Genomic DNA, 16,554 nt, shown 5'->3' on the forward strand with positions numbered 1-16,554 from the left:
ATACATGTATTCTCATGTAATTTACATATTATCATACATGTTTCTAATAATTTCACATCTTGTGAAAGTTTTTGGGGCACTAAAAGGTTAACAGCAATCAATTTCATTACCTCCAAATGACATCATACACTGGGTCCAGACAAAGGCCAAATCCCTGCAGATCCTCCTGCTCAGAGTCATTGAAGGTTCTGCAGCTTCCATCCATTTTGTTGATGAGTAGGCATTTAAACGGAGGTGGTTCAGATGCAGAGGAGGGTACAAGCCCAATGATGTGTTTGCTTGCAAAGATCTCTGAAGTAGCAAGGACGTGGGAGTTGATGAGAGCCTCATCAATCCGCAGGAACGTCTGGTCTCCACTGGCACCAATCCATGTGGCTTTTCGACCATATTTGGCACCAATATTTGGCATAGGTGAGGGCTTGGCATTCCAGTAGGGCATGTCAAGGATTGGTCTGCCAAGCTGCCCTTTCTGGAGAGTGAAAAAAAAAAAAAAAAAAACATTCAGATTTAAATGAGAGCAGAATTTCGTGCTTATTGAAAAAGCAATAGAATAGTGACATTTTCTTACCGAGAAACTGCCAAACGTGAAGACCTGCCCATCCATGAGGAGAACGACTGTGTGGTTACTGCCTGCTGTCACCTGGATACTCGGACACGGAAGCGCTTGCACCAGAGTTGGAGAACCCCTAGAAGGCAGACATTCTGTTTAGAAGGTATGTATGGAAAGCTGCAGTTTGTTTATTTATTGCAACATTTTAACATATTCCTACAATAAATGGTAACTTTTGTAAGAGTACCTGGAATTGACATCTCCATGTCCAAGCTGACCGTGCTGGCCATACCCAAATGTATAAACATCTCCATTCTCCATCAGCACCACTGTCAAGAAGAAAAATGACGGTTATTATCTATTTCTTTACTTTTAAGTCAGTTAAATCTCAATTGGCTTTTATGTTGTTGTTGTTTTTTTTGTTTTGTTTTTTTTAAATATTACAGACACTGATATCTGGGAGAATAACCAGAAAAGACCACAAGGGAACAGAACTTACCTGAGTGATGAAAACCACAGCTGACCTGCACAGCTCGCAGCTCACAGTCAAATCTCACTGCCCCTGGAGGGTATGTGGTAATTTTACTGGCATCCTTCTCTCCACGCTCACTGCTACCATCTACAAGACAAAGTCAGCACATTTAAGTAAACAGAAGAGCAAAAGAAGCATAGTGGTAGCTTTAGACCACTAAAGTGGGCGTCTCTGTTCAGTCCTTGGGGGGGAAAAACAAAACAAAGCTGGAGGGAAAAGAAGACTCAAAATAATATTGTGAGAAAAGGAAAAAGCATGCTAGAATTAAAGGAGGGACTAATATATATCCAGCACAAAGGCTTCTGGAAACCAGTCATATTTAAATAAAGGGACTGTTTAGAAAAGAACTTGATTTTCTTCTTGTTTTTCCAAACAACTGTCTGGACATAATATGGAAGAAGTAGTCAGGAAAAGCCCAAAACCTGGCAAGACCTCACAGTTGTGGTTTAAGTGTAAAACTTGAAATAGACCACACTGGATTACAGTAAATTGACTAACTTTTGGTTTGTTTTTGGTGTAATTTTTATAACAAAGTCCAGACAGTCAAGGTTACTTCAGTTTCAATAACCCTCAGTAAATGGAAAATAAACATTGACTAGCTCATGGCCCAAAACTTCAAATGAAACAGAGGACGACTGGAACAGCTCTCAGTGTTTGTTTAAAAGAAGTACCTTTAAACATATTATTTACAAAAAAGCAGATCAGTAGCTTTACACTTAAACAGCTACATTCCCAGTGGGGGAATGTGAAGCACCAAATCACTGGTGTAAAACCATGAAGAAGAATGCTCTAAAGACATTCCCTAAATGTCTCAGACTTACAGCTTTTCATAATCAATTATAAATGATTTATATAAAGGAAAATTATTCAACAGAGTAGAACTGCAAACTTCAATTCACACCTGGACTTATAACACAATTCATTACCAGTTCCAGTGAAACATCAACACAAGTCTTGTGTTGTTAACAATGCCCTTCTTTTGACAATAGTTTAAAGTATTCATTACAAAGAACAGCAACAAGAGCAGTATTTTACACAGGCAAATAAAAAGCTGCACCATTTAAATCAAAATGACAAGCAACAGCTGTTGTTGGCTTTCTGTAGAGGGATTAAATGTTGCACCCACGTTTTGTATTTTTATAGCTGTATTTTGTCTGTCTTCAACACTGTTAATGACAATTTTTTTTTTTTTTTAAAATAACAATTTTCATAAGGGGGCAACAGTTACATCATAGTGAGTCTTCTGACATCCAAGAACGTCCTTGTTACTTTGGAGAGTAAAAAATAGTGCTCATTCATAACCACATTTTGCATTCCCACAGTTAAATCAGAGGTCTGATATCATAAGGAAATAAACAGGGACAAACACCACAAAACTAGTAATACATATAGGATGCTTTTTCTCGTAGATGTTCAGTAATTAATGCAAGTGGCCCTGAACTCCTGTTCAGTAGTTAAGTTTGAGCTTTCCTTGATTTAAATCCTTTGTGACAAGTGCTTAGAAGCCTTTCATTGTGAGACACTGGGGGTTTCTAAAGCCTGCCACATACTCCACGAGAAGCAACAACTTTTTTCTTTTTCTTGAGGCCATGAGAAGATAATGATCTTATTTTGTTCTTGCAGACAGTGCTTTACACGTTGGACTGGCAGAACTTTCTTCTCGTGGGGCTCCAGGAAGTATTGTGTGACATTTGCAGTGGGCGAAGTTAACACAGAAAAGCATGTAGCGGACAGTTGGGCTTCCGCATTTTTTCTAATACAGGTTAAACAGATTGTTTTAACAAAAAAGCTAATCAAGGTGGTGATAAAGTATAAATATTTTTACATGTGACATAAAAACACACTGACCCAACCGGGTGCACAACACACCCTGTGCGGTCAAAGTTTCTCATTAAATATGAAACAACTGGGTTCAATGCATATAAAAGCATAGACATCACCGCCTGCAGTAATCCTCGCCCCCTTGCAGACCAGCCATCTTGTGGAGTATGAATTGACCAGACGAATGAATTGCGGCTTTGAGAGCAAGAACAAATATCGAACTTCTCATGGAGTATGTAACAAGCTTTAGTCATTTTCACAGCGTATGACAACTAAATTATGTTCTTTAACTCAGCAACCCCACCTCCTTCTGAATCAAATTTTTAAATTATAAATCAAAGCTCTGTCTCACCAGTGCTCACTATCTTGTCTACTTGTAATGCAACTCCAATATCTATGAAGGAACAAACAAGGTGCAATAGGAGTGATGGTAAATCCAGTTAGACAAGAACATTGATTTCTACTTATGTCTAAAAACAGCAGAGGGCAGAGCAGGCATGCTGGTCCAAGGGTTAGCGCTTCCTATACTGGAAAATGAAACAGAACAGACCAGATCTTTAGGCAGCCTCCATTTTTTTAAAGCTAAAATATTTAATGCAAAACTAATAGGATCAAATTAAAAAAAAAAAGGGAAGGGGGGAGGGTAATGAGCCTGCTGAGAGCAGTCTTTAACCCGGCCTAAAGATTTTGCAGTAATTTATCTCCTGCGAGTCACAGTGAGACCATGCCAGCAGGCTACGCTGTTACCATGAGACATGGTGAAGACACAAGAGTCCTGCCTTCAGAGAGTGAAAGAGGAGGTGGGCGGGACAGCCAGATTGGGAGATGAGTCAAAGGGGTGTCTCAGCACCCACTGAGTTAGTGAAGACCATAGTACCTTTGTGCTTGTCCCGTTTATGCCTTAGTGCTTGAAGGGGTCTTATTCTGGCTAGGGCCTGCTCACGCTGGTTCATAAAAATGGGACCAGGAAAAACAAGGGGGCCTGGGGGAGAAAAAAACTTTCACATGCATGCACAATGCTCACAAATGGGAAAGAAGACATGATAATACTACACCACAACAATACGCACACACACACACACACTGAAAAATCATGTAGACACAAGCAAAGGGGAAGTCACCAAAGCACAACAACCAAGCTCATAACAGCACCTGAACAGTAATCTGAAACTAAAAAGGATAGACAAACTGTTTGTAATTTCACTATTTACTACACCCATCCCAATGACACAACCCCCGTGCCCTTGTTGACTAGTCTGACAGAGAAATCTGAAGTCTAGACAGGAGAAAAATCTTCCCCCAGTATATTAAGCCTAGCTCTGGTCCATACCTCTTCCCTCCTCCAACCTATGCCGCCGGTTGATCCTCTGTCGTTTCTCCTCCTGACGGATCTGAATGTGCTCCTCGATGTTCACTCCTGGAGGGGGAGGGACAGGCACAGCTGAAAACATAAAAGGCCGCAGGTACAGGTCCCCCAGACAGGATGAACAAAGAGGAAAGATGAAGCAGAACAGAACAGGACACACATCAATGAATGATGGACAGAGACGTTATGGGGAAGCCATGACTGTGCAACACAAGTATTGTAAAAAAACAAAAGATGAGCGACAACAAGAGCATGAAATAAAGCAATTAAGCAAATGCAACAGGCAGAGTGACAGGTATAGCCCAGAAGCATACCCTGCTTGCTTTCATAACTGGTCAAGACAAAAGATTTTTTACTATGAGTTATGAAGAATACTGTGTATTGCTTATTATTCTATATTGTCGTGTGAGCATGAAATCTTTACATGCCTATGATTAACAATTTTGCTACAAGTGAAATGTAATCAATGGTGAATGAAATGTGATGGATAACTAGTATAAAAGACAAAGAATATAGGGAAGAGTACAAAGGGCTGCATTTCCATAAAAACATGATTGTCAGTGGAAGTAGCCCTCAAACATTTTACCTTGAGACAAGTTATATTTAAATAAACCAAATACAATGTTGCTGGAATTTTCACATTGGACTTTGCACTGAACACATCCGATATCCACAACTGATTAAGACTAGAGTCTCCTTCAATTAACAAAAAGCCTGTGGACAGATACATCAATAATGCTGGAGTATTTTACTTAAGACCTGTGATGCAACGTGTTCACACTGCACAGCTCGGTTGCATCCAGATGATGCCAAATTTCCTGGAAAAGCTGTGTGTCATTTGACACTGTGATTGGCAGAACAGTTTCAAAGCCTTGAGACCGGTGATATGACAAGCTGGGGGGGGAAAGTGACAAATCTGTACACCATCTGATCTATGGTCCTTTCTTTCCAACCCCTTTTACATTTTGTTCTCCTACATACACATGAACCAAAATGGCACGTGTACCTAAAAACACCCACATGGGGCTTTTTTTGTTGCACTCTTACAATTAAAGGCTTCAAGTCATATAAAACTAGTTTGAAAATACCTAGGAGCAGGTCCAGTGGAATCATCTCCTTCACAGCGTCGAAGATACCTCTCTGCCGGGCCTCCTGACCATCAAGCTCCCTGGCACAAGCTTTACAACAGCCACACGCTGAGCAACCAGACTCCCCAGACCCACAGCCACAGATACTGGTGGACAGATAAATATACACACACTGACGTATAGAGGTACTCGTTATGTTAAACAATGTAGCAAAAAACATAGGTACCAAGGTTATACCAATGAGAACATTTTGCAGCGGTTATCGTTCTAATTTTTAAATATAAGTGCTGTCCAGGTAGGATGAGAACTGAAATCCCCTCCCATTGTTGTGACTTACCCTCCTGGTACTCTGTCTGGTCGTCCACTGCTGACACAACTGGCACCGTAGCCAGTGCAGTCTCCACACACAGTGCAAACCATACACTGGTCCAGCTTCCACTTGTGCATGCCTGGCTGGCACATCATGCTCTTCTCTTCTTTTTCCTCTAGCTCATCTTCCAAGTCTTCATCCATGGCTGTGGCCATGCTTTCTACACCAAATGCTGCAAAAATACATGTACAAAATTAATAAGCATTCACACAGAGTAGTGGAATACGTATGTGCAGATTTGAGATGAGTATTTGTTGTGTGTCTATCTGCTCACCTTTCCCTGCCTGGCTCATGGCTCCAGTGTCTCTGCCACACTGGCCCTTATTATTCACTCCAAATGTCCATACTTCACCGTTCTTCATCAGAACACATGTGTGAGCCTTACCCATGGCAACCTGAGTTACAAAGTGACCTTTGAGGTCTGTCACCTGGCCTGTAAAGAGTTAAAACATGTCCCAATGACAAAAGAATCACATCTTAAATGTCTGACATAGGCATATTTCTAAATAAGTAATGGAGAATATGGCAAGAACACAGTGAAATATCTCAGAAAAGCTCCTTTTAGCTGAAAACTTGGAAATAGTCCTGTCAACTCACAGGTGCTGTCACTGTAAATAGCATCTTTGCCAAACATGTAGAGCTCTCCATCCTTTGTGATAATACTGCTGCTGCCATTGTTGCATGCAGTATACACAGCTGTCTTGGTCTCTAATTTGATCATCTTCTTGGGCTTGTATGGCTTGGGCTGCCTGCGACTTTTAGCTGCAAAATATGATCAATTATTGTATACAACATTTAACCAAATGATTTGTTGAAAATCTTCAAGTAATTATAAAATCTTACTTGACTCCCCATCCTCTCCTTTGCTTGCAGAGCCTGTGAAGAAGACACTTCCATCTTCAGCTACTAGAAGGGCATGAGAACCATCATGGCCAACTGAGAACTGAACAATTTTGGGAGATTTTGTGATGGGCAATTCAACCCATTTTCCTGCTGATGGACCTCCCTGCTTTATACCCAGGCTCTGGTACTTTCCTGTATAGTATATCTATAAGAAAAAAAAATTGGAGACATATAACTACACATCAACAAAGTAAGAAAAAAAAGATTAAAGGGTTGAGAAACTTTACTGATTAACTATACAGAATATACATTTGTTGCTGCACTGTGCTTTGAGGAGAAACTCAACTAGGAACAATTTACTGGTCAACAAAATAAAAAACAAAATAAAATATATAAATTTGATACACTACTATAATCTTCTCCAGTGTGAACACAGTCTAGGCTTTTTGCCATTCCAATAAAAGAGCTGTTTGTGACTTTAAAAAAAAAAAAGCCATGTCTGCACCAGAAGATTATTTTATGACTCAAATATGAAGACGTCGATGCTCCAAATAACATGATTCCAAATGCAAAACAAAGGAGAGCAAGAGAAATGGGGCATTCATTAGTAAGCCATAAGTACATTACATTTAAAATCTACCAGTAATATCACGTTTCACACAGTATTAAGTCTGAATGATGTACAAACTTTGGGCCCGAGATACAGGTTAGCTGTGCATATTTTTAACCAACCAGCCAGTCTAGGTAAGGGTAATCTGCAGATAAAGTGCACTGTGAGGTTAGGATCTTTACACGAACATGTAAAATAGAGAGCATGCAACTGCTCTGAACCGCTATCTACAAAAGAAGCACACTGCACCACACCTATAGTAAAGAAACAACTGACCAACACACCCTACCTACCTACATAGCAGGAATTTTAATTTTGCTTAGCCAAACTCTAATGCAAAATATTCCCTTTAACAGAGCATTGCATCACAGCAGCGAGTAGATCTGCTTTGTTAGGTTACAATGGTTGTTCAGCAGAACTGAAGATGAAATGTCATAAATCTGAAGTTTGGATTTGTATGATGAACATATGGGAGGGATCTTAAATTAACATTCACCGCTTTTTTGTTCAAGTTTCCACTCTTACATAGATATACAAACTAGTAAAGGTCTTTCCCACAGTGTACCGTTATGTTTTACAAATGTTGGAATTGCACTATAAACAGAGTTACTGCACAGCTGGATGAAATACTAATCTAATCTTTAAGAGGTCAGTGTGGATACAATTACAAATGTTTACAATGATATGAACAACGGAGTGGTTGTTCATGTGTTCAGTGTGAAGGGAGAAAACATGTAGAAGCACAAATGGAGTTGAACTCCCACAGCTTTGGCCTCTACAGTGCTTAGTCTGACAATAGAAAGGGGAAAAAATACTGAGCTCAGCACTTGAAGCTGTTCAAACTTTCGTTATTGTTAAACATTTCAGACAGCCCACCGCTCACCTTTCCTGAGGCAGTTTTCATCAGAGCAAACTCTCTGCCTGCTCCCAGCAGAGCTGCTTCTTCATCAAAGCCTGTACCTGGGGAAAAAAGGCAACATTTACAACCAAAATTGTAAGGTGACCAGGTTGGAGTATGCACTTTTTTATTGCTATTTATTATGTGCAGTTTCGGATCACTTTTTACACAGATACAGTAAAAGACGCCTAAAGCAGATGGTTTCACAGAGTTAAATACATCTTATATTGCTTACTGATGATGTGTAAGTCCTTCTCGAGGTCAAAGAGAGAGATGCCACACGCATGCAGGCATTTCCGAGCCAGCTTCAGCTGCAGTTCCTGCTGCAGGGCCGGGTCTGAACTCATAGTATAGATCCGCACTACAAAACCATCCTGCAGGAGTAAGGAAGAAACAGTTAACCTCAAAACACAAAATCGCTCAAGTGAGACATTTTGAGTCCATCTAACAGGGGACTCTCCTTGTTCAAAGAACTACTTAAGTCACTACCACAGTCACACACACATAATTAATGTGCTGCATTTATACTGTGATTACATTTCCTTACTCATGAGTAAGTCCATCAGCAGAAACTGTTTTATATTTGGGGCAAAATACTTAGGCTGTGGATTAGAACTGCAAACTTTTGCATCCATTTTATGATACATCCCGAAACTTAGTTTGACTTAACAATGAGCATGTAAGATATTGTAACTTAAAGCACCATCCATGGCAGAAGACACAGCTGCCAGATATCCAAATATAGAAGACTGCAGGGGATTGGGATGAAAGGGACAGCTTACAAAGAAAGAAACAAGTAAAAATAGAAGGACATCAAGGAAAGAATGACAAGACAACTGTAATATTAGGGATGAAGAGCTACATGGGGCTAGTCTGGTTTTCAATACATGGTAATGCTGACAGTGATCTATTCTGCTCTTACTCCTGCAGCGTAGAGCACATGAGCCCTGACATATTATTAAACTCTAACTGAAAGTGGTCTGTGCAGTGGTTGCATCTCCAAGCTGCTCGGTAAAAATGCATTGCAGTCTCTAAGGACTCCCCCATATGCCCCCACCCCCACTCTCTTTGCCTACAGTACTCCACCTTCTTGATTAGCCTAGAAAGGGCCTTGCTGCAACAGAAGATATATGGATTCTAAATAATCCCCTCCCCCATGCACATTACAGAGTGCTTATGCAGATAACTGCCTGTGAGATTAAGCTCCCTGGAGAATGCCCACATGTGGTGACACTGCCCTCAATGCCACTCCCACACATTACACAGCACATATACACTTATTAATGTGCAGACACAGCTAGAATTTCCTATATTACACAGATGTAATCATCTGAAAATCTTTTGTTGAGTCAAAGAGTGACAGAAGCCCTACAGATCAAAACAAGGAACTATCCTCATAAATAAAATGGCAAATGACAGATGAAAAAAGAGACAGTTGGGTTATTTGAAAAGATAGAAAAGAAATCCAAAAACTGTGGAGATGGATTGGATTAGATTTCACTAGTGTCTTGATTTTTTATTTACTTCACGTTTAACTGGTATTATGTAGTTCAGGCTGACTAAGTCAGAGACTATTACACCTTTAAAAATCCAGACTTAACAGTTTAAAAAAAAAGTCTGCAAAGATTTCAACAACCCTACAATTTCATAAGCTCAGCACATATCAGAGCCAGATTTCTGGGCTGTGTTTGAGACAGACACATTCATTATGGTTAATTTTTCTTTCCCTGAGATATTATTTACATGTAGGGTCACTCTTCAATACCCTGGGGTACCCCATTATTATAAATTCATATCAAAGTTCAATACTCTTTTTCTTTTTAGGAGCTTTCAAATGATAAGGACTGCTGTGGAGGTCTAGAGCAGCAACATTCAAAAACTTACATCTTTACAGGCTGCGATCTGGTTTATGTACTCTCCATCTGTGAAAATGATGTTCTGACCATCTGAATGTTGACCTTCAAAGAAAGATTATATGAGTATCATGCTTTTTTTTTTTTTTTTTTTACTTCACCTACATGAAATATATACTGATACAAGTCATTTAAGTGTTTTCTTAGTACCTGGCATGGTAACTGCCCCCTCATGCTCCAGAGTCTCTGGGTTGATCTTAATGGCCGACATACTGTGGTTACTCGTGTCCCGATACAATAAATACCCCTGAGGAAACAAGACAAATTCAACTGCTGATGTGTAATAGGAACTAATTCTCACCAAAATAATTCTTAACTAGCAGGGGGTGATTTAGCGTATTTCATACTTTCGTACTTTTGAAGCTTTACAGGTAAAAGAAATGCGATCTAATTAACAAAACCTTTAAAAGCTTTTTAACTGCAAACTCAGATGGAAGCTAAACTAATTACCTGAGCAAAGCCCAGCCATGACCTTTTCTCCTTTCGATTCCTGATGCGAGACGTGGAGTTGTAGACATGGCCCTGTGGAGCATTTAATGCATATGATTAGACAGTCACAGACCTTTTCTAATTAAATACAGGAAAATTTTATAAAGTGTTGAAAAAACACTGAAACATGAACTCCTACAAGTGTAAATACAGAATACTACATAAGATTTCATTTTCTGTTTACACATAACTCAATCACAGGATTCTATGAACAGTCAAGCCAGGAGTTCTTTCAAATCAGCCTGTCACTCTTTATTAGTTTATGACCTCTTCTCTTTCTCAACATTGACAGTGTAATTGCTAAAATGACAACTTTCAGCTTACATACCCTGACAGTACCACTATAGCCGGATCCAACTTTGTAGAGACCGTCCTTGCAGAGCAAGTAGAGGAATGAACCATCCGTCTGTAGAAGACAGCGCTCATCTTCATCGATGGACACTTCTTTTAGGACCCATTTGTTCATAAGAGCAGCACGTTTGATGCCATTTCCAAACCAATCCTGGATCTGAATTTTTCCCACCAGGACAGCCTGTACACTCCTCTGTAGTGCATTCAATATGGTGGGCACCTGGATTGATGCAACAGAAAAAAGGAGAAAACCTCTGATAAGACATAATGCTATTTGTGAGCACCAGGCTGCCGATTTGAGTCAAACTCTCTGGTTTTCTGTAAACTCTCTGGTTTTCTGTACAATTTGCATTCAGCCTGAATGCATTTTCACACAAACTCCCATTATTCTTATGGTAGCAATTACACATATCATTGATTTCACTATATTGTAATTCACATGCAAGCAAACACATACACGGGTGTGCACAGCATGAAAGCCCACTCTTCGCAGCACCATGCTTGTCATTGTGATGACTCACAATTCAGTTAATAACAAGATAATGAAGAATCACAACAAAAAAGGGATAAAATGTGAGAGTTTATAAAGTAGGCACTTTATACATACACGCTAATAATAATTAAACCATGCTCTAGATCTTACAACAATTAGGACACAATGTTTAAGGTATCAAATATTTAGGATGAACAGTTTTTATTTAAGGCAGAAACAATAGCATAGTGAGGAGGAAAATGAGACAGGAAAGAGTAAAAGGGAGAGATGGAAGCAAACAGAGGACGGCTAATTGACCGAAGAATGCAGCCAGAGTAACATAATCAAACAGGAGGATCAGAGTGACTTGACATTTAACAAAACTCAATTTGAGCAGGCCAGACACTGCCCAGAGCTTCTCTGCACACAGAGAAATTTATGGATGAGCCAGAGGTTACTTTATCCAACCCAAAATGCATTTTAGTTCTCAAAAACAATTTTACAAACCTAAATTTAAAAAAAAACTTGAATTGATATGATGAGAAGGTTGCATTTATGAATGGTAAGAGCTTATATAGTTTTAAGTGAAGTATTCTTTCTATTTATTCTACAGTCACTTAGCAAACTCTTTTCTCCAAAGGATCTTATATCTGAGTGTCAGAACAACACAAGCAAGTAATCAAACAATAAGGGACATCACAGATAAGTGCGACTGCTGTGAGTCCAGTTGGGCGCAGGTGTTGCCATGTACTGCTGAAGGCACAGCATTTTTTTCAGTAAATAAGATTATAATGACACATGCTTGAGTAAAGATATGCATCAAGACCTTGTGTTGAAGGTCAAGACAAAATACATTTATTAACCGTGTTTATTGTGCATTAGATACATTATGAGAATAAAAACTAATATTTGTACAGATATTTGTTAATTGCAGCTAAAGTTGCTATCATTTTTTAAATACCTGTATTGTCTGGCAGGCATGACTGCCATTATTGGTGAGAATGGCTGACACGGCCTGCAAGATTTTGCCCGTGTCCCCCCAGGAAACCACAAGACTGAAGAGGCAGGCACAGGACAGGGCCGTAATCGCCTGTCCTGTTGGGTCATTGGGCCCTGTGCTACGAACCGTGGTCTCCAACAGCAACTGGAAAAGAGACTCTGACGAAGCAAAAAAGATGAAGAGGTCAGACATTTGTTTAAAAAAAATATATATATACATATAAATCACTCCAACACAAAACTGCCCATTAAATAATTTTCTGAAAAAGCTATTGTAAGTTGCAAAACAAGTTTTAAGAATAAACATTTTAAGAGTCAAAACCACATTTTCATGCAATGGTATAACACTAGAATATACTGGGCTGCACACAAGCACCTAAAAGTTTTACCTAGCACATCAGGAGGCTCAGTCTGAAAACCTTCAGGTTGTTGCCCCTGAAGCATGTCCAACAAAGCCTGGAGGCTTCGCAGGCACAGCGAAGGATGAGAGAACCGAGTCTCTTTTATCAGCTCAAAAACCCCACATAGGCCGATGCCAATGATCTGCAGACACAGAAACAGGAACATTTGTATGAGCTAAAGGACAAAAACCTGCCATATCACACACAGAGTCAAGCTAAATTTGCTGTGATGCTACTTTAGCAAGTAAAGGGAAAAAAGGACTTTTTTAATAAATATTTTAGGTTACACAGAACTCAAAAAAGGCTAAAAGGGTTGGATGTCGATGCATTACTCTGCTCATTACTGCCAACATCCAGGTAAAAACCCAGAGTAGGTTTAGTTACTGTGGCCAACTTGAGTAGCCATGATTTTTTTGATTTTTTTTATTTTTATGGAACAACGGTCTCAATTGGCTGTGTGGAGAAGAATGACAAGCGGTGTAGCCTGGCCTAGAAAAGCATGCCACTCAACATCTCTGAGCGTGGCTTATTACTGAATAAAATAATGTTCCATTGCAATGTCCTTCCTCTGTGAAAAACATGTTTTGTAACACTAAAAACTAAGCATTAGTGTATAAAAGTATATAATAGAACATAAACAAAGATAGTGCCATATTAGGAAATAGGAATGCACAAAATATGAAAAGCCATAGATTAAAACATTATTTGGATGTTCTGATTTACAGTTTGTGAGAGATGTAACTGACAAAACTATCAAGAGGATTTTCACTGTCAGTGCTACTTTTTTAAAACAAACAACACAAAGAAAATATTCTCAACATATGGTTAATCAACAATAGTTGTTAAGATGGAATTAAAACTAAATCACCCAAAATATTTTATCATCAGAGGCTTATTGTATTAGTCTAAAAGAGGATAAAAGTCTAAAACTTTTCTACGCTACCATAACGTGTAATGCAGATTAATACAGATAAATTGACCCTTCTGTTGCCTATCTGCCTTGTAACCAGAGTTTTACTGAACAGTAAAAAAGCATAACATGCTTGCTTGTTGTTATGCTGTTTTCACATATCTTGGAACCAGTTCTTCAAAAATCACACAGCGCTGCCTTCATACACATACAGCACATTAGCAGAATACATGACGTCATCTTTTCTTCTCTTTATTTATTCAGTAACTAATTAGTCCATTGATTAGATTGATAGATTGAGTCTATCTACAGATACACAAGACAAATGTTTGGTTTTTTCTTTGTTTTTTTCTCTTATGTTTTGCTGAAGTAGTCTGTGGTGACATGGTTAGTGTGGGGGTTAATTTAATTTAGCTAAGTCAACTCATTATTATCATTATTCGAAAGGTGCTTTATGGGGCAGATTATATAAGATTTGATCTTCTATCTGTGCCTATTTGTTCATGTATAACAATGTAAAGTTAAACTGAACATGAAATGAACAAATTTATGGTATAACAGCAGGGAAAGCAGAGAAGCCCAGTCTTTCATATCTAGTCAACAGATGAACTTCATCTTTTGGAATGGGACAGTACCTAAGGATAAAGTTCATGCAGCAGCCGCATAGTTTGGTATTTTTCCATTGAAATTTTAACATTACCATTGGCGATCTTCCTCTTAAATGAACGTTCTTTAAAATCAATATTAGACATAATCTAAAGTTCTTGGCAAAACCTCTGTTGCAACAAAATCTCCGTAAACTCACTTCACACTTCGGCTTAATCACATTTGATTTAGACCTAGATAGCACGGTCAAGTCCATCCACTGCGTGGTCCAACGGACATTTCACTTCTTAAGCAGCAACTTCTGGTAATGTCCACAAAGTGAAGTGTTTGAGTTTGTAGTAGAAATTGAAACTAAATACAAAGTGCACAACAGATAAAGAAACGTATATAATAATTAGTCTTTTCAAGCATATGTACAGATAATATGTCAACTATCAAAAGCTTTTCGAAACTGACTCTACTACCTCACTTTCAAAGACATACAGGTGTATATTCAGGCTTTTTATTGTTGTAACATTAAGCAACAGACTTTATACTATTAATTACTTTGAAGACCACAGTGCAGAGTTAAAAAATGTTAAAAGTTAAATTAATCTTAATTAATTAAAACCATTTTAATTCATATAAAAATTTGTTAAAAATGAGTAGTTATCTCCAAAAATGTCAGCATAGTTTAGACTGGATTTAGATATTTTTTGCTTTCAAAAGCAACAATAATTTGGAAGATTAATATTATAATATAAAATATTTCTAACATGTCTAACTGAAAGTAAAATTCAAATTTCTGTTGGATATACTGTTAAAGGTCAAAATTGCATATTAAATTTGAAATTATTAATACTAATTACACATTTTGAATAAAAACTTTCAGCTGAAATGACCAGTTAGAAAGATAAACTGGCAAACTAACAGAAGAAAAAAGGAAACTCCGATAAAGCATAAATCTCAAGGTGTTGTGGTTTAAAAAGTGTATTGAAAAAAAGGTTTTAAAAGTGTAAGCCCTAAGAGGATGAGTGAATCTCTAAGATGGGAGAATAGGTATAGAATAGAGAATAGAGAATAGCACCATCAGTGCTGCTAACACCACAGAAACAACCAACACAACTCTTTGCTCATACCTTTGGCAGCTTTACGGCTGGCTCGCGGAACTCTTCCTCCTCCTCGCTGTCCGAGTCACCGCTCTGCACCGAGCTCCTGGAAGCCAGCGCTAGGGAGGCTTCTCTCTGCTGCCAGTCCAGCACACAGTGGCGCACATTGCAGTAGACATTAAATGCAGACGGGTTGCTGTGCAGCTTGATGTCTGGTATGCAGAGGGCTCCATCTAGACTCTCAGCCTGTGTTAAAACAGACAGTCATACTATTCATGTCGCATTAAGACAAAGTTTTTTTAATTAACTTTAATTCATATCAGCTGTTCATACATCAAGCGGTTGTTTAAAATGTTATATTGATTACCAAAAGCGCATGCATACTGATCACCAAAAAGAGAAATTTTTTATCTGGAACTCCTCACAGAAGTGTGTCAACAAAATCATGGGGCAGGTGGATGATTTTCTTTATATTTGGCTTGGTATTCAACATATTAAAGAAGTTGGAAGGCACAAAAATTTTCCAATGACAGTCTTCATACAATTAATTCCATCACTATTTTCTTATCTAATCATGACAGACTACACCCACGTTTGTACACATTGGGCAACAGTTTCAAGATCAGCTGGTCATTGCTTTCCCTGTTTGTAAATTGATTACAACAGTGTTTGCCAAAGCTGGTCCTCAAGTACCACTGCCCTGCATATTTTAGGTGTTACCCTAATTTAACACAGATGAATTAAATGAATTTGTCATAAGTTTGCAAAGGACTTGAGGACCTTTATTAATCCAAATCAGATTTGTTGGAATAAGAACATGTATAAGACATGCGGGGCAGGGGTACTAGAGGACCAGGATTAGAAAACACTGACTTACAGAATACTCCATCTAAGAAGTAAAACCAAGTTTATTTTGAAAAAGCTGCATGGCATGTGTGAAAACATTTGAACAAGGTATAAACCATTCATGTTCAGTATAAAATATTAATATTTATTATGTGCTGCCTACTTTTAAAGGTTTAGGAACACCTGAGAACATGCCTTGGTAAAATAAAAGAAAAAGAGAGGGGGAAAAAGGCTCAGTGACAAAAGTGGAAAACACTTTTCATAATGTCATCATAAATTTCAGTTATTTCTTTACTTAACAGCATTAAAAATTAAAATGATTTCTAAACTACTGACATCATACCAAGTCCAACCAAACAACATTTCTTAATGGTTTCTGTTTACAGTGTCAATTAAATGCA

The 16,554-nt window shown here is 38.4% G+C and overlaps 1 protein-coding gene across 8 annotated transcripts in view; it reads right to left on the bottom strand.

Annotated features, from left to right (window-relative positions):
• mycbp2 (MYC binding protein 2) overlaps positions 1 to 16,554 on the bottom strand; it is a 57,332-nt gene that overhangs the window by 34,403 nt on the left and 6,375 nt on the right. For 4 of the 8 annotated variants that reach the window (XM_079254365.1, XM_079254363.1, XM_079254364.1 and 1 more), the window contains exons 3-22: positions 15,338 to 15,553; positions 12,692 to 12,845; positions 12,265 to 12,461; positions 10,809 to 11,051; positions 10,442 to 10,513; positions 10,142 to 10,238; positions 9,963 to 10,036; positions 8,314 to 8,452; positions 8,064 to 8,140; positions 6,571 to 6,775; positions 6,325 to 6,489; positions 6,002 to 6,160; positions 5,695 to 5,899; positions 5,358 to 5,503; positions 4,234 to 4,344; positions 3,781 to 3,885; positions 1,050 to 1,169; positions 798 to 879; positions 569 to 686; positions 111 to 469 (exon numbers count right to left, since the gene is read on the bottom strand). In XM_079254365.1, the coding sequence (XP_079110491.1) occupies positions 111 to 469; positions 569 to 686; positions 798 to 879; positions 1,050 to 1,169; positions 3,781 to 3,885; positions 4,234 to 4,344; positions 5,358 to 5,503; positions 5,695 to 5,899; positions 6,002 to 6,160; positions 6,325 to 6,489; positions 6,571 to 6,775; positions 8,064 to 8,140; positions 8,314 to 8,452; positions 9,963 to 10,036; positions 10,142 to 10,238; positions 10,442 to 10,513; positions 10,809 to 11,051; positions 12,265 to 12,461; positions 12,692 to 12,845; positions 15,338 to 15,553 (3,044 nt within the window). The remainder of the gene's footprint in view (positions 1 to 110; positions 470 to 568; positions 687 to 797; positions 880 to 1,049; positions 1,170 to 3,780; positions 3,886 to 4,233; positions 4,345 to 5,357; positions 5,504 to 5,694; positions 5,900 to 6,001; positions 6,161 to 6,324; positions 6,490 to 6,570; positions 6,776 to 8,063; positions 8,141 to 8,313; positions 8,453 to 9,962; positions 10,037 to 10,141; positions 10,239 to 10,441; positions 10,514 to 10,808; positions 11,052 to 12,264; positions 12,462 to 12,691; positions 12,846 to 15,337; positions 15,554 to 16,554) is intronic. The other 4 variants (XM_079254367.1, XM_079254361.1, XM_079254366.1 and 1 more) reach the window with 3 other exon arrangements.

This window comes from Telmatherina bonti (genome assembly GCF_933228915.1).
Source record: "Telmatherina bonti genome assembly, chromosome: 15".
Lineage (NCBI taxonomy): Eukaryota > Metazoa > Chordata > Actinopteri > Atheriniformes > Telmatherinidae > Telmatherina > Telmatherina bonti.